At 31.0% G+C, this 27,270-nt stretch overlaps 6 protein-coding genes across 6 annotated transcripts, besides 1 other annotated feature; 3 read left to right on the top strand and 3 right to left on the bottom strand.

Annotated features, from left to right (window-relative positions):
• Positions 1 to 436: 436 nt before the first annotated feature.
• On the top strand, positions 437 to 1,000 carry TVAGG3_0995850 (uncharacterized protein; the record flags this gene model as incomplete). The annotated part of the gene is made up of 1 exon (XM_001580016.1): positions 437 to 1,000. The coding sequence occupies one exon, from the start codon at positions 437 to 439 to the stop codon at positions 998 to 1,000; it is 564 nt and encodes a 187-aa protein (XP_001580066.1).
• Positions 1,001 to 1,257: 257 nt separating this feature from the next.
• TVAGG3_0995840 (ubiquitin-like family) lies at positions 1,258 to 1,860 on the bottom strand (the record flags this gene model as incomplete). The annotated part of the gene is made up of 1 exon (XM_001580015.1): positions 1,258 to 1,860. The coding sequence occupies one exon, from the start codon at positions 1,858 to 1,860 to the stop codon at positions 1,258 to 1,260; it is 603 nt and encodes a 200-aa protein (XP_001580065.1).
• An 18-nt stretch (positions 1,861 to 1,878) lies between these two features.
• TVAGG3_0995830 (protein domain specific binding) lies at positions 1,879 to 2,618 on the top strand (the record flags this gene model as incomplete). The annotated part of the gene is made up of 1 exon (XM_001580014.2): positions 1,907 to 2,593. The coding sequence occupies one exon, from the start codon at positions 1,907 to 1,909 to the stop codon at positions 2,591 to 2,593; it is 687 nt and encodes a 228-aa protein (XP_001580064.1).
• A 100-nt stretch (positions 2,619 to 2,718) lies between these two features.
• On the bottom strand, positions 2,719 to 3,313 carry TVAGG3_0995820 (uncharacterized protein; the record flags this gene model as incomplete). The annotated part of the gene is made up of 1 exon (XM_001580013.2): positions 2,745 to 3,110. One exon carries the CDS (start codon positions 3,108 to 3,110, stop codon positions 2,745 to 2,747), a length of 366 nt encoding a protein of 121 aa, XP_001580063.1.
• A 53-nt stretch (positions 3,314 to 3,366) lies between these two features.
• On the top strand, positions 3,367 to 4,273 carry TVAGG3_0995810 (uncharacterized protein; the record flags this gene model as incomplete). Its single annotated transcript, XM_001580012.1, has 1 exon — positions 3,436 to 4,197. The coding sequence occupies one exon, from the start codon at positions 3,436 to 3,438 to the stop codon at positions 4,195 to 4,197; it is 762 nt and encodes a 253-aa protein (XP_001580062.1).
• Positions 4,274 to 4,342: 69 nt separating this feature from the next.
• On the bottom strand, positions 4,343 to 7,520 carry TVAGG3_0995800 (WD40 repeat family; the record flags this gene model as incomplete). The annotated part of the gene is made up of 1 exon (XM_001580011.2): positions 4,536 to 7,511. The coding sequence occupies one exon, from the start codon at positions 7,509 to 7,511 to the stop codon at positions 4,536 to 4,538; it is 2,976 nt and encodes a 991-aa protein (XP_001580061.1).
• A 17,689-nt stretch (positions 7,521 to 25,209) lies between these two features.
• Positions 25,210 to 26,047: a mobile genetic element.
• Between the last annotated feature and the right edge of the window lie 1,223 nt (positions 26,048 to 27,270).

Genomic DNA, 27,270 nt, shown 5'->3' with positions numbered 1-27,270 from the left:
TATCCGCAATTTCATTTATCCCAGCAGTAATTGTATGCTTTATTAACAGATTTTCAAGATATCCTGACATCGCATCTATGATAAATCAATATTACGTCGATAATAAAAACGAACCTTCCGCAAGTTATCTCACTACAATTTACGGCGAGGAATGGAAACTTTATAATTATATTATAGTGCGTTCCGGCCAGTCTTCGACAGTTACACTTTGTCTAGTATGTCTTTGGATTGCAACACTTATAATACCTCACTTTAAGGAGTGAATTTTTCATTTTGTTATTTATAAAATGTTTATGTTATGGTTTAAAATTCCGTATTTCGTACTTTTAAGCACTCTCATAATTTATTTTAATGTTAATCTCGAAGTCTAGAAGACATTCGAAATAAGGGGTGAATTTATTTTTTTCTGGGGAATTCAAATTTTTTTCTAGGCACAATGACTGAAATAGACCAAGCTCCACATAATGATGTTTGGATTGAGCGAAGGCTAGAACTCGAAGAGAGAGCCATAACGCATGAGAGAAGTCGTGTGTCGAACGCTATGAACTCCGAGCTGATTGCCGCCAAGCAAAGACTCCTTTCTGAAGCGTGGGCAAGGATGCAGGAACTCGTTTCTAGCGATAAGGCAAACGAAAACATGTATAGACAGATCTGCCCACAAATTTTCGGTCCACTATCTCAAAAATTTCCGAAAAAACGATCGGCAAAGAAACCTACAATTCCTAAAATCGGTATTAACGCTACAAAACTACTTCTCGGCGAGGCTTCGATCATCAATGACATGTGTGGAATACCTCCTCCTCAACAAAATAATTTCGTTCTTACTGACGGAACTAAACTGATGATAACTGCTACAGGACAAAAGTGGGTTGTCAAAATACAGCATGTGCGCGATGATATCTTTACTTTGACGTACTGTGATGGGTCATCATCTCAATTGTTACAGTCAGATATACCTGCACTAGGTCTCAAATTTACGGATGTACCAACATATCAGTAATTTTTATTTCTTACTTTCTTTTATGTCTTTTATTTGTTTTAATAAATGTGAAATAATACAACTGAATTGAAAATCTCTACTATTTTTCTCACTTTTGGATATCGCTGAAGGTGACCACAAAGGAAATAATTCGTTCTTTTGAAGTTAATTTCACCCATATTTTTTCCATTTTCGTCCAAATCGGACAAAACATACTAGGTTACAACGCTTATGAAAAAAGGATATCGTAGTTAAACAAGCATGAATATACAAACAATTTATAAGACGAAATCCAGATTGACAGATTTGAGAAAGGATTGCAAGGCATCAACTGTAGTTTGCTCTTGAGCTTTCCTTTTCTTAACAGGCTTTGGCTTCGGCTTTTCACGAGTAGTATTGGGGAAAACGATTTTCATATTTGGATTAATAGTTCGCTCTTTATGGGTTTTCAGCCAGAAATCTCGACTCTCGATAGCTTCTGCATGACGTATCCCTTTTTCGACAAATAAAATTGTGGTACCGTCAGTTACGCAGTAATCATCGAGAGTGTGTCCAGGTTTTATAATACCCTTAGGCGATACAATGTAGTAAGGTTCTGTAGAAATTCCAATCTTTGATTCGATAGTTTGTCTAAATTCTTCCACAGGCTCTCTATTTTGAAAGTATACCTCAAATTCTGGAATTCCTGGGAAGAATACAACTACTATACCTATTGGCTTAAAAGGTTTCTTGCGCCTGACAATTGGGGGAGGATTGATAATCAGCTCTAAATGGTCATTCTGCGGTTTCGCTATTCCAAATACTGAAGGAGATACCAAAATACCACGTGATTGCTGTCGAATTTGGCTTTGATTGAAATATCTAGACCCAGAAAGTTGCATTTTTTATCACAATTTTTTTTTCGTTATTTTGCTTTTTTTGTAAAAGATGTTTGAAGCTGATAATAGAGTTAAAATGTTTTTATCCAGAGCTATTTTTGAAGCTGGACAAGTTACTGATGCTTCTAAGATAGTTAAAAGTCTTGCTGAAGCAAATTATCCATTTACAAATGAAGATAAAACATTAATCGTCGATATTTACGAAGCTCTAGTTGTTCCTCTTCGTACAGCAGTAATGAATATTGATAATGGTCTCGAACCTGATAGTTCTGTACAATCTGCTTTACAAGAACTTAAAACTTTGTTATTAACAGGTACAGATGACATAATCAATATCATACAAAAGAATATCCTTCCAACATGTGATACTGATGAATCACGTGCAAACTTCCTTAAAGCACAAGCTGATTTTCAAAGATATAGAGTTATCAGTCTTCCTGCTGAAAAAATGGCTGAGGCTGCAGAGCAATCACAACAATCATACAAGAAAGCTCAAGACGTGTTAAATATCATGCCAAATCCACCAATAGATTTATCCTTAAAATTACAGTTGAATCAGGCTATTCTCTTGGCTGATTTTCTCGGCCAGAAAGATAAAGCTATCGAAGACATTACTCAGCTTCGAAAAGATACATCATCTTCATTTGAAAAATATTCAGATGATATTAAGCCAAAAATCAATGAAATTATTGATCTCATGGATGAGAATCTTAGCATCTGGAAGAATGAAGAGTAATTACGTATAAATTTTTGTATCTCAAGATTTTGTATTTGTATTCATAATAAATGTTATCCTGTTAATAATAATTTGCTTTCCCTACATGAGTAAAATAAAATAGTAGTAAAATGAATGAATTTTTATGATAAACAGATAAAAATTTATTGAATTATTTCTTTGGCGGGCGTTTCTTTAATATTTGCTGTATTCCTTGGTTAGAGTGAACGTCTGGTTTCTTAATTGCGGCAGACTTTGATGCATTAACTGGTTTAGGTGTTTTGGCTTTTGTAGATGCTGCAGCATTAACAGGCTTTGCAGCACGACGGGCAGAAGATTTTTGTTCTGTAGATTTTTTGGCTGCAGGTTTTGTTGTTTCTGTTGTTGGTTTTGCTGATGTTGTTTGAGTTTTTTCTTCTTGTTCTTTTTCACTTTCCTCTTCTTCTTCCTCTTCCTCCTCATCATCTTCTGCTTCACTTTCTTCTTCATCTTCATCAGAATATTCATATTCATGCATTGCATCATAGTTGTCCGCCATTTTAAGCTCCTCTTCTGTAATTGGTGTATTGTCTGGAGCTGCTAAAACTTGTCTTCTAAGATAAAATAGAATTTCATTTACTTGTTCATCATCTGGATTATTTTCATGACATTTCTGAGCTATTAGAAGTGCCTGATCGTAATTTTTAGCTTCTAGGCAGTCTACTAACTGTATGTTAGAAATTAAATGTATCTATTCCTAAGATCATCGGATCTTTTGCTGACATCAATATAAAATTTTAAACAGCAAATCAAATTTACAAAATTGACATTGTAAGAATTTTGTGTCAGAAATTTTGAGTTTACAAAAGTTTTCACGTTTTTTTATGGCAGAAGAGAGTGGATTTAAAGAATGGCCAAAGCTACCAGCAGTAATTGATGCCGGGCTCAAATATGACCTCCTAACCGAAGAAGAAAAGCAGCAATATCCTTTATTTATGCGCGCATATAACGATGTCGCTAATGTTCAACGAGTTTTTCTTGATTTGTTTTCTCAATTCCTCAACATTCAAAAAATTATTCATGCATTTCCTAAAGGAAGAGCAATCGACTCATATTACATCCAATTTTTCACAAAATTTGATGATGTGTTACGCTGCACAGCTGAACTATTTGAAAGCATGGCTCCATATGCATTTTCTAACGAACCAAAAGTATTTTATACAGTCTTTAAAAAGAAATTAGAAAAATTTAAAAAACTCAGTACACAATGGATGCCTTTAGTATCACAATATGTAGCTATCATACCAGTGTCAATTGCTGCAACCATATCAATTCCAAAAATGAACGAATTTTCAAAAAAATTTGAAGAATATGAGAGACAAATCATTGATATATTTGCACCAATTAATATCTCTTTTTCCAACAAATTAAATTGCATTGCTAAAAAGCGTGAAGAAGCTATCAAACAAAATAATAATGGAGATATGCATGTACAGCTGAACACAATTCTTAACAGTCTTAATAAGATTACAGCAAGAAGATTAGAACTTGAAAAAGCAACTGAAAATCTCGCAATAATCATGAGAGCTTTAAATGCTACTGATATTGAATTAGAAGTGGTCGAACATACTAGAAATTCTAACTAACTTATATTGTTTTATTTCATTTCTTTCCTACTAAATTTTTGTTTGTATTTTTTTAATTGTTTCAAGTTTTTTTATGCATTAACATGTATTATAATTACATACACGTCATGCAAAATCCAATTAATCGGTGAATATGCAATAAAAGCGTTCCATTTTAAGGATCAGATAAATTTTTGAAATCCAAAACAAATTTATTCCTAATTTAATTAGTGTATTCTAACCAAAATCCTAAAAATTCCAATTGATTATTACTCGATATCCCGAAGGCAAAAAATTAAATTATAATTCGATAATTTTGTTGACTAGAAAAATATAATATGTAATGCAATAACACATATTTATTTTTTATCGAAAATTTGGGATATATGCTCAATTAATTCTTTCTTGAGCCAATTAGACTGCAAAGCACTTCTCTCTATTTCATTCATTACATCTTTCAATTGATTCAAAGCTTCCAATTCGCCAGGATCCTCAGTTTCCAGCTGCAAGAAATCATCTGCAACACTAAGTAATAACTTCAATTGTTCGGCAACTCTTGTTGGATAAGGAATATTATCACTTTGCTTAGAATCAATTTGAGGAGGAGTTACAACTGTTACAGGAAGAAGAATCTGTTGAGGTGGTGTGGAAGGAGGTGTTAGAACCTTTTGTTGTTGAGAGGATGAAGAAGGAACTGGAGAAAGTGCCATTTCTGGTTGTTTCGGAGTTGTTTCTTTTGACTTATGTGGTGTTGAAGAATCTTTTTCTAATTCATCAATAATAAATGGATCTAAATCATCATCGTCAACTCCTTTAATCTGATTTGGTGGATCCTTTATGTCTAGTTTAAGTTTTTCTTTCCTTCTCGATGGAGTATCATCTCCAATGATAATATAATCTTTGTTATCTTCGTTCTTCTTTTTCTTTATGCTGTCAAGCATTTTCATGATTGAAGAATCTGTTTCTCCACTTGAACTCAATTCAGGTTTTTCATTTTCATTTTGATTTTGATTTCCATTTTCATCATCAGAATCTTTACCAATGAATGAAGCTCTAATAATATCATCAACAATGTGATCACGCTCTCCGAAAGCAGGCCTTGGAATATGATCATAATCTAATTGGCTATCATCAGTTTGATCTTGTTGACCATCATCTTCAACAACGACTTCTTGTTGACCATTCTTATCTTCTTTGTTTTCAACAAATGTCCATGCTGTATTAGCTTCTGCGCCTTTTAATGTTGAGCTGGCCTGTCTTTGAAGTTTCAACTTTGGTTCATCATCCAAAATTGTAGAATGCGATGGTTCTTCATCTAAGCCCATTAATAAATCCAATGGAACATTAGATCTCTGTCTCTCCTGAATGATCTTATAAATGAATTCAGGAAGATTCCATCTGGCAATGCATCCACTCATTCCACTCAAAATGATATCATTTTGCTGGAAAACAATATTTGTTGGTAATCCGCAAACAGAATTGAAATTACAAATGATATCTCCTGAGAAAATATCAATTATATTAACAATGGAACTGCTCATACCTACAGCAATGAATAAACCACTCTTGTCGACACTCAAACAAGTTGGTTTTTCATCTATCGAGAGCTGATATTTTCTGAATAAGAAACCATCAGAAATTCTCCAAATTGAAATAGATTTGTCCATTCCACAAGTGGCGACATATTTCTTATTTGGAAGAGGAGAAATAGACAAAGGCATATCATCAACATTGCTTGTCTTGTAAGGAACTCCTGTTGGTAGTTTTGCGAATCTGACGCCTTCTTTTGATGTAGAAATCAACGAACCACCGCAAAAACAAATGCTTGTAACAGGACTTGTATGTGTTGGATCCATTGCAATAACTTTGATTTCATCTTCTTTCTTGTATGAATAAATTCTTACAATGCCATCCAATCCACCTGTTGCCAAATATTTATCATTATCATCACAACAAATTGCTGTTGTTCCACGGCTTTTCTCTTCAATCCTTGTAACAATATCGAGTTTGTTATTTCTCATAACATGCAAAATACCATTGTTATCACCAGCAAATGTGTATTTTTCGCTTGCACAAACACATCTGATACCTTTTATTGATGTCAAATAATCATCACTTGCTTTGCAAAGATTATTTGAAGCAACCATGTGCTGGGATGATCCAGAAACTAAGTCTTGCTGCTTAATAATTTCCCATTTTCGGCAACTTCCATCAGAACCACCGGAAACCAAATATTTTTCATCGTTTCCTGGGCAAACAGAGAGACAACAAACAGGACCTCTGTGTTGTTGTATTGTTAACAATGGTTGTTTTCCTGGTCTTCTTGGATAGAAGATCATTGAGCCATTGTTGTAAGCAACACCAACAATTTTTGTTGAACAACAAACAGAAACAACTGGATATCCATCAGCAGAAAATTGTCCAAATAAAGCATGTTGTTGTGAATCACATTTAACAGCTAAAACAGAACCTGCATCTGTGCCAATTAATACAAGTTTTTCATCAACAACCATGCATTTTGTACTGCCACAGCCAAGAGTGATTTTGTTGCATTTTATCTGGCTCGAAAAATCAACACATGATCGCTCATAAGATAATAAAGTTCCATCATCTGTTAATGCATAAATTCTTCCAAAAGAATTTGAACAACTGTAGGCGGAAACAAAATTAGATGTCCTAAATTTGGAAATAGAAATTGAACGAGTTTTGAGGAGCTGAATTTCTTTATCTGACAAACCAACAGATGTATCAATGATCCTTAATAAACTAGGACCACTAACAATTGCGAAATTTCCATCATTAGAAAGAGAAATGTGATTTGGAACGCATTTAATGTGATATCGTCCAATTGCTTCAGGTTTTCCTTGCTTTATGTCCCAAAGAATAATAAATGGTTGCAAATCAACACCAACTGTTATTAGTTTTCCTGATTCGCTCTCGATATCTATTGCAGAAAAGCCATTTTCATCTGTTTTCTTTTCAATTTTGTCAACAATTTGGTCAAAATTCTCATTAAACGTTACAACATAAAATTTTGCGAAAGGCCCTTTGGTTCCAATAGCCAATTGTCGTCCGGTCCTTGAAAAAAAGATGACATCAATTTCATGAGTGTTATCTGATATCTGAAAATCATTTCTCTGCTGCTGATTTACTTTTACTACGGATACTATCCCTCCTGCAATGAATGCACAAACGCCTTGGCCATGATGCATAGTAAATTTTTGTCTGTCTATTGGGGAACTTCCAATCATCTTGTCTAATGCGGCATTTTGGTTGTATAAATTTGGATCTTCGCCATTAGGATTGATCTTTTCAGCTTCATTTAAAACAGACATAAAAGTATTTAGATAATCAAGAAAAGTGACAATTTTTAAACGGCAAATTTCTTCATTTATCGGCGTGACGCGCCGCTAGATAATTTATCATAGTGATTACTGTAAATTTGAGCGAATCCTATTAAGAATCAAAAAACCATTTCTAAAAATGTATTTTTAAAGACTTAATGATGATAGATTTCACTCAAAAATTTTCATATCATGTTAATAACAACACAATATAAATCAGAGTTATTTGGTTGGGGCAAATTGCCAATCTAATTGCGAAGCAACTATCTTTTCATTTTCAAAATTTAGAATATCGACAAAATCTGGGCCAATTATGCTTGGTATATGAAGAGCAATAATGGGTGCTAGCTAATTGAATGGCTTCCATTTGATTTCGAGATAAATTAACACCTTTTCCTCCCTTTCAATGAAATTGAAATAACTTTGGAGGAATATATATATACATGTACAATAGGGACGAATGCAAAAAGTCCAGTAGCATATAATATAATGCTTATATTTAGTAAAATTAATATAAAGTTGCCTCAAAATCTCGATTGAAAGGCATTGAATTTAGTTTTGAGAAGACTTTTTTTCATTTTGCGAATTATTAATTAGTATATCATTAAGATCATATTGTATTAAGTTATCAATTCTCTTAAATTTTGAAAGCTTAAGAAATTTAAAAGCACAAACAAATATATATTATTAAAATCATTGTATTGATCAATTTAAAAAATTTTGAAATTTTGAATTCGAATTTAAATGTAAGCTTTAATAGTTGTAACAGAATAGGAAGCATCACAGATGTCAATTTAGATTAATGAAAAGTTGAAATTTTTCCAATAAAATTTTATTAATGAAAAAAGATTCATGAAATACAATAATAGTAATATAGATATTTTATACAACATGTTATATAAGAGATCACTATAAATAGAATAGCTTTAAACAAAATAATCAAATCAAAATTTGTATTTGTAAACAGCAAGAGTGTTATATGCTAATATTATGTGTAACTACTCATTGGATAATGAATGCAATATAATACATTGATTTATTGGCTAAAGAAAAAAAATTATATCCTTCAATTTGGACAATCCGAAATTTTTCTCATTTTTTTGAATTGCATATATATGAATTTGCAATTGAGTGATATCAGCGAGAAACTTATATGCACGTTTAACTTTATCAGATTTCAAATGAAAACATGGATTTCATTGATTGTTTTTCAATACGAGCTCAACAAAAATAATACAAAGATGAATAAATAGTAGTGCCCCTAAAAACAAGGTAAAAAACAAAAAATTAGCAACAATAAACTTAATTTCGGCCAATATGGTGAAAAGTGAATATGTCAAAAACACTTACTCCATCATCTTGTTATCTGTACCTCACGACAGACGAATATAAAGAGATATCAATTTCCAAAATTTTACCAAAAAGAGATTAGGCCTAATTTTTACGGCCAATCTTTATTATTTGTTACACAGATGCTAGATCCACTACTCCCCAAAACAATTCATTTTTTGAATGGCCCTGTTTTTTAGGCCTTCATTTTATGAAAAATGCCAATATTATACGAATCTTAATATATTTATTTTTTTGTTCTCAATAAAGGTATTCAAAAGTCAATATAAACCATTCAAAATTGAGAGGAAATTCATTGAGAGGCTCGGAATTCGAGTAGTGAGGAAGGGTAAATTTTGAGAGCCAAAATTTCAAATCCCCTCAATATTTCAAAGCCCTTCTACTTAGATTTTGTGACTACCTTACATTTCAAAGCTAGATTTCGAGAAAAATTGAAATTGTGATTTTTTTGAGTGGCAATAATATTTGTAACTATATATAGTATCCAAATAATATATTATTGTTTATTCTGAAGTTTACGCTTTTTTTACAAGTTATCAAAAATATTTTGCAATATCTTGCATAACCCATTATTCGGTACCATTTTTAATTGAATGAAACCTAGCGGTCATTCAATTTATTGTGTCGATGATTCAAAAATTTTTCCAGCATTTTAAAAAAATTGAGGCGAAGCCTCAATTTTTTTAAAATGCTGAAATTACTTTAAATTCAATGTTGTGCGAAATGCTGAAAAATAATTTTCACTTATTTTCTTGAATAGTTTACAATACACAAATTATAGGTAAAATTAAATGTTTATATTATTTGCAATAATATCTCTCATTTTGATTAATTATATGGCGGCTTTGACGGTTTTTCACAAAAAGTCCAAATGGAATAGTGTATACTCCTTGAAATATTTAAAGCTCCTTGCACAGTAATCAAATGTATTGCTTTATTTCCACTTTCCTTCCCCAAAGGAATGGTCAGGATGATGATACGATCCCCAAATCGATATTAAAAATTTAAAATTTTGCAGATACGAAAGAAAAATCAGCAAAATTTACACAGTTGCTCAAATACCCTGAGCTCCTCTCAATTATTACATTATGCATTTAAATAAACACTTAATTTTTAGTATTTTATAAATTCTTTGTAGCTTGTAAACTATTCAAAAAATGTGAAATGTTTTTTTCACATTCTCTCAAAATTGAATAAAAAGTATTGAGAAAGTATTTCTGAATTAATTCAATCTTCTTACAAAGCATGTGAAATATGTTTCTCAATGATTACAAGTATAGTCTGGAAATATGAGTCTTTATTATTATAAATAAAAAATAAGGCGACCCGCTCTTGAACCTTTGCCTTTACGAAATTCTACATGACAGTCTTGTTGTAGCCCCATGTTCAACTAAGAAAGTGATAATATATTTTGCTTTAATTTTGATGGCAATATTAAGAGGGCATTTATTAATATCGAAAGAATTTCATAAAACAATGATAAATATGAAAAGAAAGAGAATGCGATTAAACTCTGATGAATATGAAAAGAAAGAGAATGCCATAAAATAATGATAAATATGAAAAGAAAGAGAATTTTATAAAATAATAATAAATATGAAAAGAAAAAGAATAAGATTCATGTTAACATCCGCACCATGCTCAACTAGGAATTGGACAATTTCTATTGAATTCGCTTTGATTGCAATACTAAGAGGGCATTTATTAATATCTAAAGAATTTCATAAAACAATGATAAATATGAAAAGAAAGAGAATGTAATAAAACAATGATAAATATGAAAAGAAAGAGAATGCCATAAAATAATGATAAATATGAAAAGAAAAAGAATTCTATAAAACAATGATAAATATGAAAAGAAAGAGAATGTAATAAAACAATGATAAATATGAAAAGAAAGAGAATGTAATAAAATAATGATAAATATGAAAAGAAAGAGAATGTAATAAAATAATTATGAATATGGAAAGAAAGAGAATGCTATAAAATAATGATAAATATGAAAAGAAAGAGAATGCCATAAAATAATGATGAATATGAAAAGAAAGAAAAATATATAAAATAATGATAAATATGAAAAGAAAGAGAATTCTATAAAATAATGATAAATATGAAAAGAAAGAAAATTTCATTAAATAATAATAAATATGAAAAGAAAGAGAATTTTATAAAATAATAATAAATATGAAAAGAAAAAGAATTTTATAAAATAATAATAAATATGAAAAGAAAAAGAATAAGATTCATGTTAACATCCGCACCATGCTCAACTAGGAATTGGACAATTTCTATTGAATTCGCTTTGATTGCAATACTAAGAGGGCATTTATTAATATCTAAAGAATTTCATAAAACAATGATAAATATGAAAAGAAAGAGAATGTAATAAAATAATGATAAATATGAAAAGAAAGAGAATGTAATAAAATAATTATGAATATGGAAAGAAAGAGAATGTAATAAAATAATGATAAATATGAAAAGAAAGAGAATTACATTAAACAATGATGAATGTGAAAAGAAAGAGAATGTCATAAAATAATGATAAATATGAAAAGAAAAAGAATTCTATAAAATAATGATAAATATGAAAAGACAAAAAATGTAATAAAATAATGATAAATATGAAAAGAAAGAGAATTCTATAAAACAATGATAAATATGAAAAGAAATAGAGTTTCATAAGACAATGATAAATACAAAAAGAAAGAGAATTCTATAAAACAACGATAAATATGAAAAGAAAGAGAATGTAATAAAACAATGATAAATATGAAAAGAAAGAGAATGCCATAAAATAATGATGAATATGAAAAGAAAGAAAAATATATAAAATAATGATAAATATGAAAAGAAAAAGAATTTCATAAAATAATGATGAATATGAAAAGAAAGAGAATTTTATAAAATAATAATAAATATGAAAAGAAAAAGAATAAGATTCATGTTAACATCCGCACCATGCTCAACTAGGAATTGGACAATTTCTATTGAATTCGCTTTGATTGCAATACTAAGAGGGCATTTATTAATATCTAAAGAATTTCATAAAACAATGATAAATATGAAAAGAAAGAGAATGTAATAAAATAATGATAAATATGAAAAGAAAGAGAATGTAATAAAATAATTATGAATATGGAAAGAAAGAGAATGTAATAAAATAATGATAAATATGAAAAGAAAGAGAATTACATTAAACAATGATGAATGTGAAAAGAAAGAGAATGTCATAAAATAATGATAAATATGAAAAGAAAAAGAATTCTATAAAATAATGATAAATATGAAAAGACAAAAAATGTAATAAAATAATGATAAATATGAAAAGAAAGAGAATTCTATAAAACAATGATAAATATGAAAAGAAATAGAGTTTCATAAGACAATGATAAATACAAAAAGAAAGAGAATTCTATAAAACAACGATAAATATGAAAAGAAAGAGAATGTAATAAAACAATGATAAATATGAAAAGAAAGAGAATGCCATAAAATAATGATGAATATGAAAAGAAAGAAAAATATATAAAATAATGATAAATATGAAAAGAAAAAGAATTTCATAAAATAATGATGAATATGAAAAGAAAGAGAATTTTATAAAATAATAATAAATATGAAAAGAAAAAGAATAAGATTCATGTTAACATCCGCACCATGCTCAACTAGGAATTGGACAATTTCTATTGAATTCGCTTTGATTGCAATACTAAGAGGGCATTTATTAATATCTAAAGAATTTCATAAACAATGATAAATATGAAAAGAAAGAGAATGTAATAAAATAATGATAAATATGAAAAGAAAGAGAATGTAATAAAACAATGATAAATATGAAAAGAAAGAGAATGCCATAAAATAATGATAAATATGAAAAGAAAGAGAATGTAATAAAACAATGATAAATATGAAAAGAAAGAGAATTTCATAAAACAACGATAAATATGAAAAGAAAGAGAATTCTATAAAACAATGATAAATATGAAAAGAAAGAGAATGTAATAAAACAATGATAAATATGAAAAGAAAGAGAATTCTATAAAACAATGATAAATATGAAAAGAAATAGAGTTTCATAAGACAATGATAAATACAAAAAGAAAGAGAATTCTATAAAACAACGATAAATATGAAAAGAAAGAGAATGTAATAAAACAATGATAAATATGAAAAGAAAGAGAATGCCATAAAATAATGATGAATATGAAAAGAAAGAAAAATATATAAAATAATGATAAATATGAAAAGAAAAAGAATTTCATAAAATAATGATAAATATGAAAAGAAAGAGAATTTTATAAAATAATAATAAATATGAAAAGAAAAAGAATAAGATTCATGTTAACATCCGCACCATGCTCAACTAGGAATTGGACAATTTCTATTGAATTCGCTTTGATTGCAATACTAAGAGGGCATTTATTAATATCTAAAGAATTTCATAAAACAATGATAAATATGAAAAGAAAGAGAATGTAATAAAATAATGATAAATATGAAAAGAAAGAGAATGTAATAAAACAATGATAAATATGAAAAGAAAGAGAATGCCATAAAATAATGATAAATATGAAAAGAAAGAGAATGTAATAAAACAATGATAAATATGAAAAGAAAGAGAATTTCATAAAACAACGATAAATATGAAAAGAAAGAGAATTCTATAAAACAATGATAAATATGAAAAGAAAGAGAATGTAATAAAACAATGATAAATATGAAAAGAAAGAGAATGCCATAAAATAATGATACCCTATATTTCCAACTCTTGGAAAATTTTCATGACCCCCTACCCAGGGTCCTAAAATGGGTATTTTCCTCACACAGACACCGTGGTTTTTTGAGCCGGGAAATAAATAGCGCAGACAGTTTCTACATATAGAGACATGCTTATACTTAGAGTTTGACGGGAATCTAAAGTGATTTTTTTCTGCATCGCGAAATCTAATGCAATCTCAAAATCATGAAGAAACTGCGAATAGGAGCGCAATTTTTTAATATGTTAATATATAAAGGTACCCCTACTACTGCAAATGCTTCAAATGAAAATCTAAGAAATCAGATTAATTTGATCACATTAGTATAGTATTGGTCAAACCAAAAACTCATATGTTGATATATAGCCTATGGATATTCATATTATCTACTTTTCATTGAATTACATAAGATTTAATAATCTCATAAATATTCTTTTTAATTTTCCGAATTCCGTGTGCATTTAGATTGCCCATACCTGTATATAATAATTCTAGAATGGTTTGGTTAGATATTAAGTTTTTTAGATTAATATTTTAACATTTTGATAAAACAAGCATTTGTTCCATTTTAGAATCGCCATTGAACTCTAGTTTGACTAACATGATGTTGTATGATCAAATAAATTCTAACTTCATGAGATAAATTTTGAAATTAGAAAATGCGATATCTGACTCAAATATTTATATGAACACATTTAACATTCAATGATAAACTAAAGTACTATACAGCAGATTCGATTTGGCTTATATTTTATATAATCAACTAATAATCCTATAAAATTGTGCTATTCACGTTGCTCAAAGATGTATTGAACATTCACTACTTGTGTATTGATAAAATTAGATATAGATTCTAATGTAAATCGATATTTTGAAAATTCATATATATTTTGTCTTGGTTTGGCATTTGATCGTGTTGAAACCGGAATTGCAATATATATCATCTAAATATATAACTATCAAAATATGAGCTATAGATTTTTAAATTATTCTCCTGAATATGAGTGACTAACATAATTATATTGAATTGAGTAGTAAGAATCTTAAATATTAGAATCTGACGATAATTTATTATAACTGTATAAAGGAACAAGACTATAAATGATGATGAAAATAAAGATTAAATTTAAATCTGAAAATTTGAAAACATTAAGTGTATTGTGCACTCTTGTCGGTTACAGTGTCTCATTCCGGGAGACATTGCCTCTGAATGTCTCCCAGAATGAGACAATCTTCTGCAATCAGAATGTGATTGCAAAACTTTGAGCGACAAGAGTGTATTGTGCACTCTTGTCGGTTACAGTGTCTCATTCCGGGAGACATTGCCTCTGAATGTCTCCCAGAATGAGACAATCTTCTGCAATCAGAATGTGATTGCAAAACTTTGAGCGACAAGAGTGTATTGTGCACTCTTGTCGGTTACAGTGTCTCATTCCGGGAGACATTGCCTCTGAATGTCTCCCAGAATGATATCAAGTTCCCCATTCATAACTTGAATGCGGAACTTTGACCGACAAGAGTGTATTGTGCACTCTTGTCGGTTACAGTGTCTCATTCCGGGAGACATTGTCACTGCATGTCTCCCAGAATGATATCAAGTTCCCCATTCATAACTTGAATGCGGAACTTTGACCGACAAGAGTGTATTGTGCACTCTTGTCGGTTACAGTGTCTCATTCCGGGAGACATTGTCACTGCATGTCTCCCAGAATGATATCAAGTTCCATTCATAACTTGAATGCGGAACTTTGACCGACAAGAGTGTATTGTGCACTCTTGTCGGTTACAGTGTCTCATTCCGGGAGACATTGCCTCTGAATGTCTCCCAGAATGAGACAATCTTCTGCAATCAGAATGTGATTGCAAAACTTTGACCGACAAGAGTGTATTGTGCACTCTTGTCGGTTACAGTGTCTCATTCCGGGAGACATTGCCTCTGAATGTCTCCCAGAATGAGACAATCTTCTGCAATCAGAATGTGATTGCAAAACTTTGAGCGACAAGAGTGTATTGTGCACTCTTGTCGGTTACAGTGTCTCATTCCGGGAGACATTGCCTCTGAATGTCTCCCAGAATGAGACAATCTTCTGCAATCAGAATGTGATTGCAAAACTTTGAGCGACAAGAGTGTATTGTGCACTCTTGTCGGTTACAGTGTCTCATTCCGGGAGACATTGCCTCTGAATGTCTCCCAGAATGAGACAATCTTCTGCAATCAGAATGTGATTGCAAAACTTTGAGCGACAAGAGTGTATTGTGCACTCTTGTCGGTTACAGTGTCTCATTCCGGGAGACATTGCCTCTGAATGTCTCCCAGAATGATATCAAGTTCCCCATTCATAACTTGAATGCGGAACTTTGACCGACAAGAGTGTATTGTGCACTCTTGTCGGTTACAGTGTCTCATTCCGGGAGACATTGTCACTGCATGTCTCCCAGAATGATATCAAGTTCCCCATTCATAACTTGAATGCGGAACTTTGACCGACAAGAGTGTATTGTGCACTCTTGTCGGTTACAGTGTCTCATTCCGGGAGACATTGTCACTGCATGTCTCCCAGAATGATATCAAGTTCCCCATTCATAACTTGAATGCGGAACTTTGACCGACAAGAGTGTATTGTGCACTCTTGTCGGTTACAGTGTCTCATTCCGGGAGACATTGTCACTGCATGTCTCCCAGAATGATATCAAGTTCCCCATTCATAACTTGAATGCGGAACTTTGACCGACAAGAGTGTATTGTGCACTCTTGTCGGTTACAGTGTCTCATTCCGGGAGACATTGTCACTGCATGTCTCCCAGAATGATATCAAGTTCCCCATTCATAACTTGAATGCGGAACTTTGACCGACAAGAGTGTATTGTGCACTCTTGTCGGTTACAGTGTCTCATTCCGGGAGACATTGCCTCTGAATGTCTCCCAGAATGAGACAATCTTCTGCAATCAGAATGTGATTGCAAAACTTTGAGCGACAAGAGTGTATTGTGCACTCTTGTCGGTTACAGTGTCTCATTCCAGGAGACATTGCCTCTAAATGTCTCCCAGAATGAGACAATCTTCTGCAATCAGAATGTGATTGCAAAACTTTGAGCGACAAGAGTGTATTGTGCACTCTTGTCGGTTACAGTGTCTCATTCCGGGAGACATTGCCTCTGAATGTCTCCCAGAATGAGACAATCTTCTGCAATCAGAATGTGATTGCAAAACTTTGAGCGACAAGAGTGTATTGTGCACTCTTGTCGGTTACAGTGTCTCATTCCGGGAGACATTGCCTCTGAATGTCTCCCAGAATGAGACAATCTTCTGCAATCAGAATGTGATTGCAAAACTTTGAGCGACAAGAGTGTATTGTGCACTCTTGTCGGTTACAGTGTCTCATTCCGGGAGACATTGCCTCTGAATGTCTCCCAGAATGATATCAAGTTCCCCATTCATAACTTGAATGCGGAACTTTGACCGACAAGAGTGTATTGTGCACTCTTGTCGGTTACAGTGTCTCATTCCGGGAGACATTGTCACTGCATGTCTCCCAGAATGATATCAAGTTCCCCATTCATAACTTGAATGCGGAACTTTGACCGACAAGAGTGTATTGTGCACTCTTGTCGGTTACAGTGTCTCATTCCGGGAGACATTGTCACTGCATGTCTCCCAGAATGATATCAAGTTCCCCATTCATAACTTGAATGCGGAACTTTGACCGACAAGAGTGTATTGTGCACTCTTGTCGGTTACAGTGTCTCATTCCGGGAGACATTGTCACTGCATGTCTCCCAGAATGATATCAAGTTCCCCATTCATAACTTGAATGCGGAACTTTGACCGACAAGAGTGTATTGTGCACTCTTGTCGGTTACAGTGTCTCATTCCGGGAGACATTGTCACTGCATGTCTCCCAGAATGATATCAAGTTCCCATTCATAACTTGAATGCGGAACTTTGACCGACAAGAGTGTATTGTGCACTCTTGTCGGTTACAGTGTCTCATTCCGGGAGACATTGCCTCTGAATGTCTCCCAGAATGAGACAATCTTCTGCAATTAGAATGTGATTGCAAAACTTTGAGCGACAAGAGTGTATTGTGCACTCTTGTCGGTTACAGTGTCTCATTCCAGGAGACATTGCCTCTGAATGTCTCCCAGAATGAGACAATCTTCTGCAATCAGAATGTGATTGCAAAACTTTGAGCGACAAGAGTGTATTGTGCACTCTTGTCGGTTACAGTGTCTCATTCCGGGAGACATTGCCTCTGAATGTCTCCCAGAATGATATCAAGTTCCCCATTCATAACTTGAATGCGGAACTTTGACCGACAAGAGTGTATTGTGCACTCTTGTCGGTTACAGTGTCTCATTCCGGGAGACATTGTCACTGCATGTCTCCCAGAATGATATCAAGTTCCCATTCATAACTTGAATGCGGAACTTTGACCGACAAGAGTGTATTGTGCACTCTTGTCGGTTACAGTGTCTCATTCCGGGAGACATTGTCACTGCATGTCTCCCAGAATGATATCAAGTTCCCCATTCATAACTTGAATGCGGAACTTTGACCGACAAGAGTGTATTGTGCACTCTTGTCGGTTACAGTGTCTCATTCCGGGAGACATTGTCACTGCATGTCTCCCAGAATGATATCAAGTTCCCCATTCATAACTTGAATGCGGAACTTTGACCGACAAGAGTGTATTGTGCACTCTTGTCGGTTACAGTGTCTCATTCCGGGAGACATTGTCACTGCATGTCTCCCAGAATGATATCAAGTTCCCCATTCATAACTTGAATGCGGAACTTTGACCGACAAGAGTGTATTGTGCACTCTTGTCGGTTACAGTGTCTCATTCCGGGAGACATTGCCTCTGAATGTCTCCCAGAATGAGACAATCTTCTGCAATCAGAATGTGATTGCAAAACTTTGAGCGACAAGAGTGTATTGTGCACTCTTGTCGGTTACAGTGTCTCATTCCGGGAGACATTGCCTCTGAATGTCTCCCAGAATGAGACAATCTTCTGCAATCAGAATGTGATTGCAAAACTTTGAGCGACAAGAGTGTATTGTGCACTCTTGTCGGTTACAGTGTCTCATTCCGGGAGACATTGCCTCTGAATGTCTCCCAGAATGAGACAATCTTCTGCAATCAGAATGTGATTGCAAAACTTTGAGCGACAAGAGTGTATTGTGCACTCTTGTCGGTTACAGTGTCTCATTCCGGGAGACATTGCCTCTGAATGTCTCCCAGAATGAGACAATCTTCTGCAATCAGAATGTGATTGCAAAACTTTGACCGACAAGAGTGTATTGTGCACTCTTGTCGGTTGAAAGTTCTGCAATCAGAAGAAGATTGTTGAACAATCCGCCATTCCAGGAGGCATAAGCTTGTTATGTCTCCTGAAATGGCACATATTTGATAATTCATGGAGCAGAACTTTGCACGCAATCAGACAAAAGATTGCGACAGAGTAACTGGGAAGACAGCAACTTGAAGCGATAAGCTGCTTGGGTGCTGTCTCCCAGATGCATCTGTCGGGCAAAGTCTCAAAGGAGCAGAACTTTGCACGCAATCAGACAAAAGATTGCGACAGAGTAACTGGGAAGACAGCAACTTGAAGCGAAGTTTTGTTTTCGAGTCTTTGGTTAAGAAATCTTAACAAAAAAACAAAGAAAAAAATCAGATAAAGTTGTCAATAACTTCATCAGTTAATGCTCACCTATGGGAGGTGTTTTGCGGGAGCTGGGGGTATCTTGGTGAGTACTCAGGAGGCCAAGAAGGGCACCCCAACCGACATTATCCTGATGAATTCAGTTGTCAACCATTCTGAAAACCGCCGAAACCGTCGTGTGTAGAGAAATTGTTTAAATTTATTTTTTTCAGATTTAAATAAAAATAAGAAATGTTTACTATTATGGATTTTGAAATTTTTTTAAATTAAGAGTAGGAGATGAGACAAATTTAAATTTTTAAGAAATATTTGGAAGGGCGTAAGATACGCCAACTTAAATATATTATCAAATGAGAGAAAATCACTCAACAAAAAAACAATTCTTTCAAAAAGTTTAAAATTGATCTTTCTAATACATATTTTTGGAAGGGCGTAAGATACGCCAACTTAAAAATATTATCAAATGAGAGAAAATCACTCAAAAAAAACAATTCTTTCAAAAAGTTTAAAATTGATCTTTCTAATACATATCCTATGGAAGGAGTTTACATTCTCAAAATAAAAACCAGTTCAAAATCTTATTATTCCTTGAATAAAAATCATTTAATTTCAAATCCATTCCAAATCCTTAAATCTGTATTAAAATCATTTTGCCAACAACCAATACAATACAAATTACATTTCCATATATCTTCTTGTCCATTTTAATTTTTTATCTCATTTTATTTAATTTTATTTAAAGCATATAGACATCGATATCCTTTACACATAGTTATATAAAAGTCAAATACATAATAAATTCTTAATTCTAGAGATATCTCAAAATCTCATTTTTTTAATTTAAAATACCTTTCATTTATCACAGTACGATCACAACAAACAAGCCATTTACTAATTAACACATATAAGAAAAATATCAAATTACAAAACAACTTTCAATATCTTCGCATCGAATTCTATTTTTTCATAATTATCAACTACATGTTATTATATAATAATATGTCGGCGCATATTCCACTCTATACAAGTGTCAGACACACTCACACAAAGCTGTGAGATTCATACCTCTATCAGTAGGACTTCTCAAATCAAGAACACATATGTTTCACTATCGCACATCTGTGTAGGATCTAATTAACCCTTTGGACTGGTACTTCAAAATTTGATAATTTGATAATTTCATGTGATATCATCATTTGCCTTTAAAACAACAGTGCGTTAAACTAGACACGTTTCTCTATCATAATGCAAAATATCAAAGTTTGGGAGATTCCCAAAGTGTCTGAAACTGATCATAAGGGTGAAAAACCGTTTTCCAGAAGTTGGGAACGTAGGGTAAATATGAAAAGAAAAAGAATTCTATAAAACAATGATAAATATGAAAAGAAAGAGAATGCCATAAAACAATGATAAATATGAAAAGAAAGAGAATTTCATAAAACAACGATAAATATGAAAAGAAAGAGAATTCTATAAAACAATGATAAATATGAAAAGAAAGAGAATTACATTAAACAATGATGAATGTGAAAAGAAAGAGAATTGTATAAAACTATGATAGATATATACAGAAAGAGATTATAAATTTTGTTGATATCTTCTCCATTAGAAAGTAAATAAGATGCAATATCATAATTTCCGAAATACATACTTTCTGCTATTGAATCAGGAGTTTGCCCAAAATTTAATTTAAGATACTTAGCAATTTCATAGTTTCTATAACCCAATGCTATATTAATCATGTTATCAAATGATCTACAATCTTCTATCATTTGCATAAAAATCTCTTTATTTCCGCCTTGAACACCATATTCTTCAGAGTATTTAGTGTATTGAGCTCCTAAATTTTTCAAGTAAATGAAACACAACTCTGAGCCATATTTAATTGAACAATCAAGTGGTGTGATATTTTTAATCTCCTGATTAATATCAAGATTTGGGAATTTACTCTTAAGATCATCAACTTTATCCCATGCAATATAGTATAAAGGAGATTCTGTTGAATATAAATTCAGAATTTCTTCTTCTACTATTTCAGGTTTGAAGTTTTCAAATTTGAAACCTTGATAATGTAGAAGCGTAGCTAATCTCTTATTTACCGGTTCATTGATGTATGAAAATGCGTTTGATATCTTTTGATAAAGTATAAAAAATAATTTAATTTCTTTATCACGAATTTGTGAAAAAATATCAATCAAACGAAGCGCCATTTGGATAGTTATTTTGTGGGTTGTTATTAATTCGATAATCTGTGAAGATATTTGTTTAATATTATTGGAATTGACACTCCAAATAATTTTTGATGCTTGATCTGGGCATTCAAATACTTTAATTGGCTTGAAGTCATTATAAATGCACAAATTTTCATTTTTTAGTTGCTCTGAACTCGACATCCTTTGTAAAAATTTTGACTAAGGTTATTTTTTACAAAGGATTTCGAGTTTAAGGTTTTTTGGTATCAAAAAAATTCAATTTTAGCATGATTGAAGTATTATTTTTTTTAAAATAACAATAAAATATTAATTTATATAAAAGTGTTATATATCCCTTACATTTTTGTGGCAAATGGAGAGGGTAAAGGCGTCGAAATTGCATAATTTCAAATCTCCTTATCTCAACGAATACAAGAGGGATGGGATTGAAATTAGGCTATTTTAATAGGTATGAGGTATCAAACATTTTCACAGATGAAAAATTGAAAAAGCTGATTTCAACTTTCTAATCATACCTTATATGAGGTATCATATCAAAATACTGATATGTTATTACTTATGGGGCCACCTGAATGTTCTCACAATTTGTTTGCATAGATATAAAAATAATTATATTAAATTTAAATTAAGTCTTTTATTCCTAAAATGAATACTTTTTGACATTTTTAGAACTTTTATATTATGAAGTGATTAATCCCAATTGTAGAAATGATAAGGATAAGAAATTGATTACTAAAACAATAGTATTTCAAAGTGTTATGATGTTTAATGTATTTACATAGATATGGATAAACGAAAAATATATTTTAATCCGAATAAATTGAAAAATCTATTTCAATCTTTTGCAAGGAAAAGGCTAATGCACATGTATTTACTAAAAGAATGGAGTATTAATGATATAATCAACAAATCCTGCATTTATTTTGATAAATATTCATTTTTAAAAATTCTCACCTGTTCAAGGTCTTGTAAAATATATACCCATATTTTACTTGATAATGCAGAAAGATAATTGAACAACGAAAATAAAATTAAAATGAACACATAAGAAGTGCAAATTCGTTGTTGAGAAAGGACATGTCAATTGAAATTTTCATTTTAAGATTAATTATTGGGGGCGAGCATCATAAGAAAAATTTTTCGAAAAATAGGGGGTGTTAGTATACTCAACCCCTCATTAATTATCGTTTCTAGAGGAATAGGAACAGAGGCCTTTTTTCAGGTAACCTTTAAGAAGTTTCCGAAAGAGTTTATGCTCATATAACCTCATTTCCAGGTAAATAGGGGGCATTGTTCTACTAAAAGTTTAGTTGCATACTGGCCTCGTTTCCTAAGAAACTTAATCAAGAGGCTATCTCAATAAGCCTTGACAAACAGGAATAGGATTTACCATCACTCTTGTGGAATAAGTAATCAATAATACCGAAACATGCATTTAGGTTCTTTAGCCTACCTTCTATAATGCAGCATTATACTTTCTTCCGAGCATAAATATAAGTAACCACATTTGTATTATATACATTAATTCAAATAATGCTCATACGCTTTTCAAGCAAAACCATTACTCGTCGAATTTTTTATCCAATATTATTGTTGCATTGAGATTATACATTCTAAAACATGTGAAAATTAATAGAAGATGACGAACTTATTAATTTTCTCGAATAATTTTATCTTTACTCGAAAATTAATAAGTTCAATTGTTTATTAAATCAATATTTGTTATTATTATCAAAGACAAATGAACCCGTATTGCTACTTTATAATTTTGCTTTCTTAATTTGAAATGGTTATTCTAATTTTTGAAGGAAATTAAATTTCATTAAATATTTTGAAGTCTGGAATTAATATAAGATACGTTTTGCACTATTTTGATGTGAATTTAACATTGTAATATGCCTTTAATAATAAAGTTAGTGTAAAGAGATAAAAATTTAAGTATTACCATAAACATTGCATATTGAAAGATGACTGTAATATATTTGATTTCTCATGCATAATATATTTCTCATGCATAATACGAGAATGTTTTATCAGAATTCTCATATAATCACATTGGAGAATAAATAAGAAGAAAATCGAAAATATCTGAGCCTAGAATCTATTAGTTTGGTTTTGATATATATATTTGTCCCAAGTGTTAAGATATTCATGCAGAAAAATAAAAACATTTTCAAACAAAATGTACAAAAGGAAAGATTCAATTGGAAATTTAAGAAGCTATCAGTATTTTCATATATGAAAAAGTAATGTGTGCACGAATTTAGTGAATGTTAACAATAGATAAGAATTGTTATGGTAAAAATATGCAACAATGTAGTTGTGATGCAAAAATTGAAAATCCTTCAAGGATGATAGTGTGCTCTTAATAAAAGGAAATTAAAAAGAAGTAAAAAATTAAAATTTAGGAAAAATATAAAAAATGGAGTTTTCTCCGTAGAAAATATGATTTCTTATATACATAGAGGAATTAAACATGATTTCTGAACGAAAATCCTGATGGTTGCATAATTTTGTTCAAATTATAGAAAGAGAATGAAATTTTTTGTTAAGACAAGTAATTACATCTTGGAAACTTTTATATGCTTGTATTATCAATGAAAATTTTCGTTGAATCTGATTAATATTTTCAAAAAAATGTCGACTTTTGGGTTTTAAATGTAATTATGAGTAAATCATCTATTGAATGGAGGTATGAGATACGCGTAGTGTACTATGATATAAAAAGATTCGTTGAACAACCAAACAAGTAGTGATGAGCTTGTGTCTATCGGTTATTGCTTTAAGATTACGGCAGTTCAGTATTACATATTCCTTTATCCTATTCCTATTGGTCAAGGCTTATTGAGATAGCCTCTTGATTAAGTTTCTTAGGAAACGAGGCCAGTATGCAACTAAACTTTTAGTAGAACAATGCCCCCTATTTACCTGGAAATGAGGTTATATGAGCATAAACTCTTTCGGAAACTTCTTAAAGGTTACCTGAAAAAAGGCCTCTGTTCCTATTCCTCTAGAAACGATAATTAATGAGGGGTTGAGTATACTAACACCCCCTATTTTCGAAAAATTTTTCTTATGATGCTCGCCCCCAATAATTAATCTTAAAATGAAAATTTCAATTGACATGTCCTTTCTCAACAACGAATTTGCACTTCTTATGTGTTCATTTTAATTTTATTTTCGTTGTTCAATTATCTTTCTGCATTATCAAGTAAAATATGGGTATATATTTTACAAGACCTTGAACAGGTGAGAATTTTAAAAAATGAATATTTATCAAAATAAATGCAGGATTTGTTGATTATATCATTAATACTCCATTCTTTTAGTAAATACATGTGCATTAGCCTTTTCCTTGCAAAAGATTGAAATAGATTTTTCAATTTATTCGGATTAAAATATATTTTTCGTTTATCCATATCTATGTAAATACATTAAACATCATAACACTTTGAAATACTATTGTTTTAGTAATCAATTTCTTATCCTTATCATTTCTACAATTGGGATTAATCACTTCATAATATAAAAGTTCTAAAAATGTCAAAAAGTATTCATTTTAGGAATAAAAGACTTAATTTAAATTTAATATAATTATTTTTATATCTATGCAAACAAATTGTGAGAACATTCAGGTGGCCCCATAAGTAATATGATGTTTGAGGTGTGAAAATTATCCAAACATGATCTGACTGTACGATTGTTATAGACCGAAAATAGATTTTTTCGGTTTTCTCTTCAAATAATTGAAAGAATGATACTATTATAGGTTTATTATATTATATAGCATATAATCATGCTATAGCCGAAAATTATAAGTTTTGAGAAAATTGAATATAACACAAATAAATTTGAATGTAAGTTAAATTGCTTGTTGTTTGTAATAGTTATTTAATGAGAAATCCAATATTGCAAAATTCAAATTGAATGATTGAAAGAACAGAAAAAGTCATTCTTTTCAATTTCGAATATGTTTCATTGTATTTATAATTATATGGCAAATAAGATATTTAAACTTGATTTTTGAAGGAATATTCAGAAAAATTGAATGAATTCAAATAATTTTTATTCAAAAATAAACTAGTTATTTGAGTTTAATACTAATTATCTATTCAAACAACAAAGTTTGTAATTTAAAATATTTTGTGAGATCAGATTGAATTAATTAAAGGTTCTTTTCAATTAATATTAATGACCATATTACGCATTTTCGAACATTCTAAACCAAATATATAAAAATGGGAGACGAATTAAATTTTCTAGACATAAAGAAGTTGTTTACCGAGTTTTAGCTCTTATCTCTAACAAAAAATTAATTTTTAAAAAATGACCGAATACGTTTCACAGCGAGAAAAAAATAAAAGGCAAGATAGAATTTCTAGACATAAAGAAGTTGTTTACCGAGTTTTTAGCTCTTATCTCTAACAAAAATTAATTTTTAAAAAAATGACCGAATACGTTTCACAGCGAGAAAAAAATAAAAGGCAAGATAGAATTTTCTAGACATAAAGAAGTTGTTTACCGAGTTTTAGCTCTTATCTCTAACAAAAAATTAATTTTTTAAAAAATGACCGAATACGTTTCACAGCGAGAAAAAAATAAAAGGCAAGATAGAATTTTCTAGACATAAAGAAGTTGTTTACCGAGTTTTAGCTCTTATCTCTAACAAAAAATTAATTTTTAAAAAAAATGACCGAATACGTTTCACAGCGAGAAAAAAATAAAAGGCAAGATAGAATTTTCTAGACATAAAGAAGTTGTTTACCGAGTTTTAGCTCTTATCTCTAACAAAAAATTAATTTTTAAAAAAATGACCGAATACGTTTCACAGCGAGAAAAAAATAAAAGGCAAGATAGAATTTTCTAGACATAAAGAAGTTGTTTACCGAGTTTTAGCTCTTATCTCTAACAAAAAATTAATTTTTAAAAAAATGACCGAATACGTTTCACAGCGAGAAAAAAATAAAAGGCAAGATAGAATTTTCTAGACATAAAGAAGTTGTTTACCGAGTTTTAGCTCTTATCTCTAACAAAAATTAATTTTTAAAAAAATGACCGAATACGTTTCACAGCGAGAAAAAAATAAAAGGCAAGATAGAATTTTCTAGACATAAAGAAGTTGTTTACCGAGTTTTAGCTCTTATCTCTAACAAAAAATTAATTTTTAAAAAAATGACCGAATACGTTTCACAGCGAGAAAAAAATAAAAGGCAAGATAGAATTTTCTAGACATAAAGAAGTTGTTTACCGAGTTTTAGCTCTTATCTCTAACAAAAAATTAATTTTTAAAAAAATGACCGAATACGTTTCACAGCGAGAAAAAATAAAAGGCAAGATAGAATTTTCTAGACATAAAGAAGTTGTTTACCGAGTTTTAGCTCTTATCTCTAACAAAAAATTAATTTTTAAAAAAATGACCGAATACGTTTCACAGCGAGAAAAAAATAAAAGGCAAGATAGAATTTTCTAGACATAAAGAAGTTGTTTACCAAGTTTTAGCTCTTATCTCTAACAAAAAATTAATTTTTAAAAAAATGACCGAATACGTTTCACAGCGAGAAAAAAAATAAAAGGCAAGATAGAATTTTCTAGACATAAAGAAGTTGTTTACCGAGTTTTAGCTCTTATCTCTAACAAAAAATTAATTTTAAAAAATGACCGAATACGTTTCACAGCGAGAAAAAAATAAAAGGCAAGATAGAATTTTCTAGACATAAAGAAGTTTGTTTACCGAGTTTTAGCTCTTATCTCTAACAAAAAATT

Source organism: Trichomonas vaginalis, chromosome I (genome assembly GCF_026262505.1).
Source record: "Trichomonas vaginalis G3 chromosome I, whole genome shotgun sequence".
NCBI lineage: Eukaryota > Parabasalia > Trichomonadida > Trichomonadidae > Trichomonas > Trichomonas vaginalis.
Note: the sequence above shows the minus strand (reverse complement) of the source record. Positions and strands in the feature narration are given on the sequence as shown.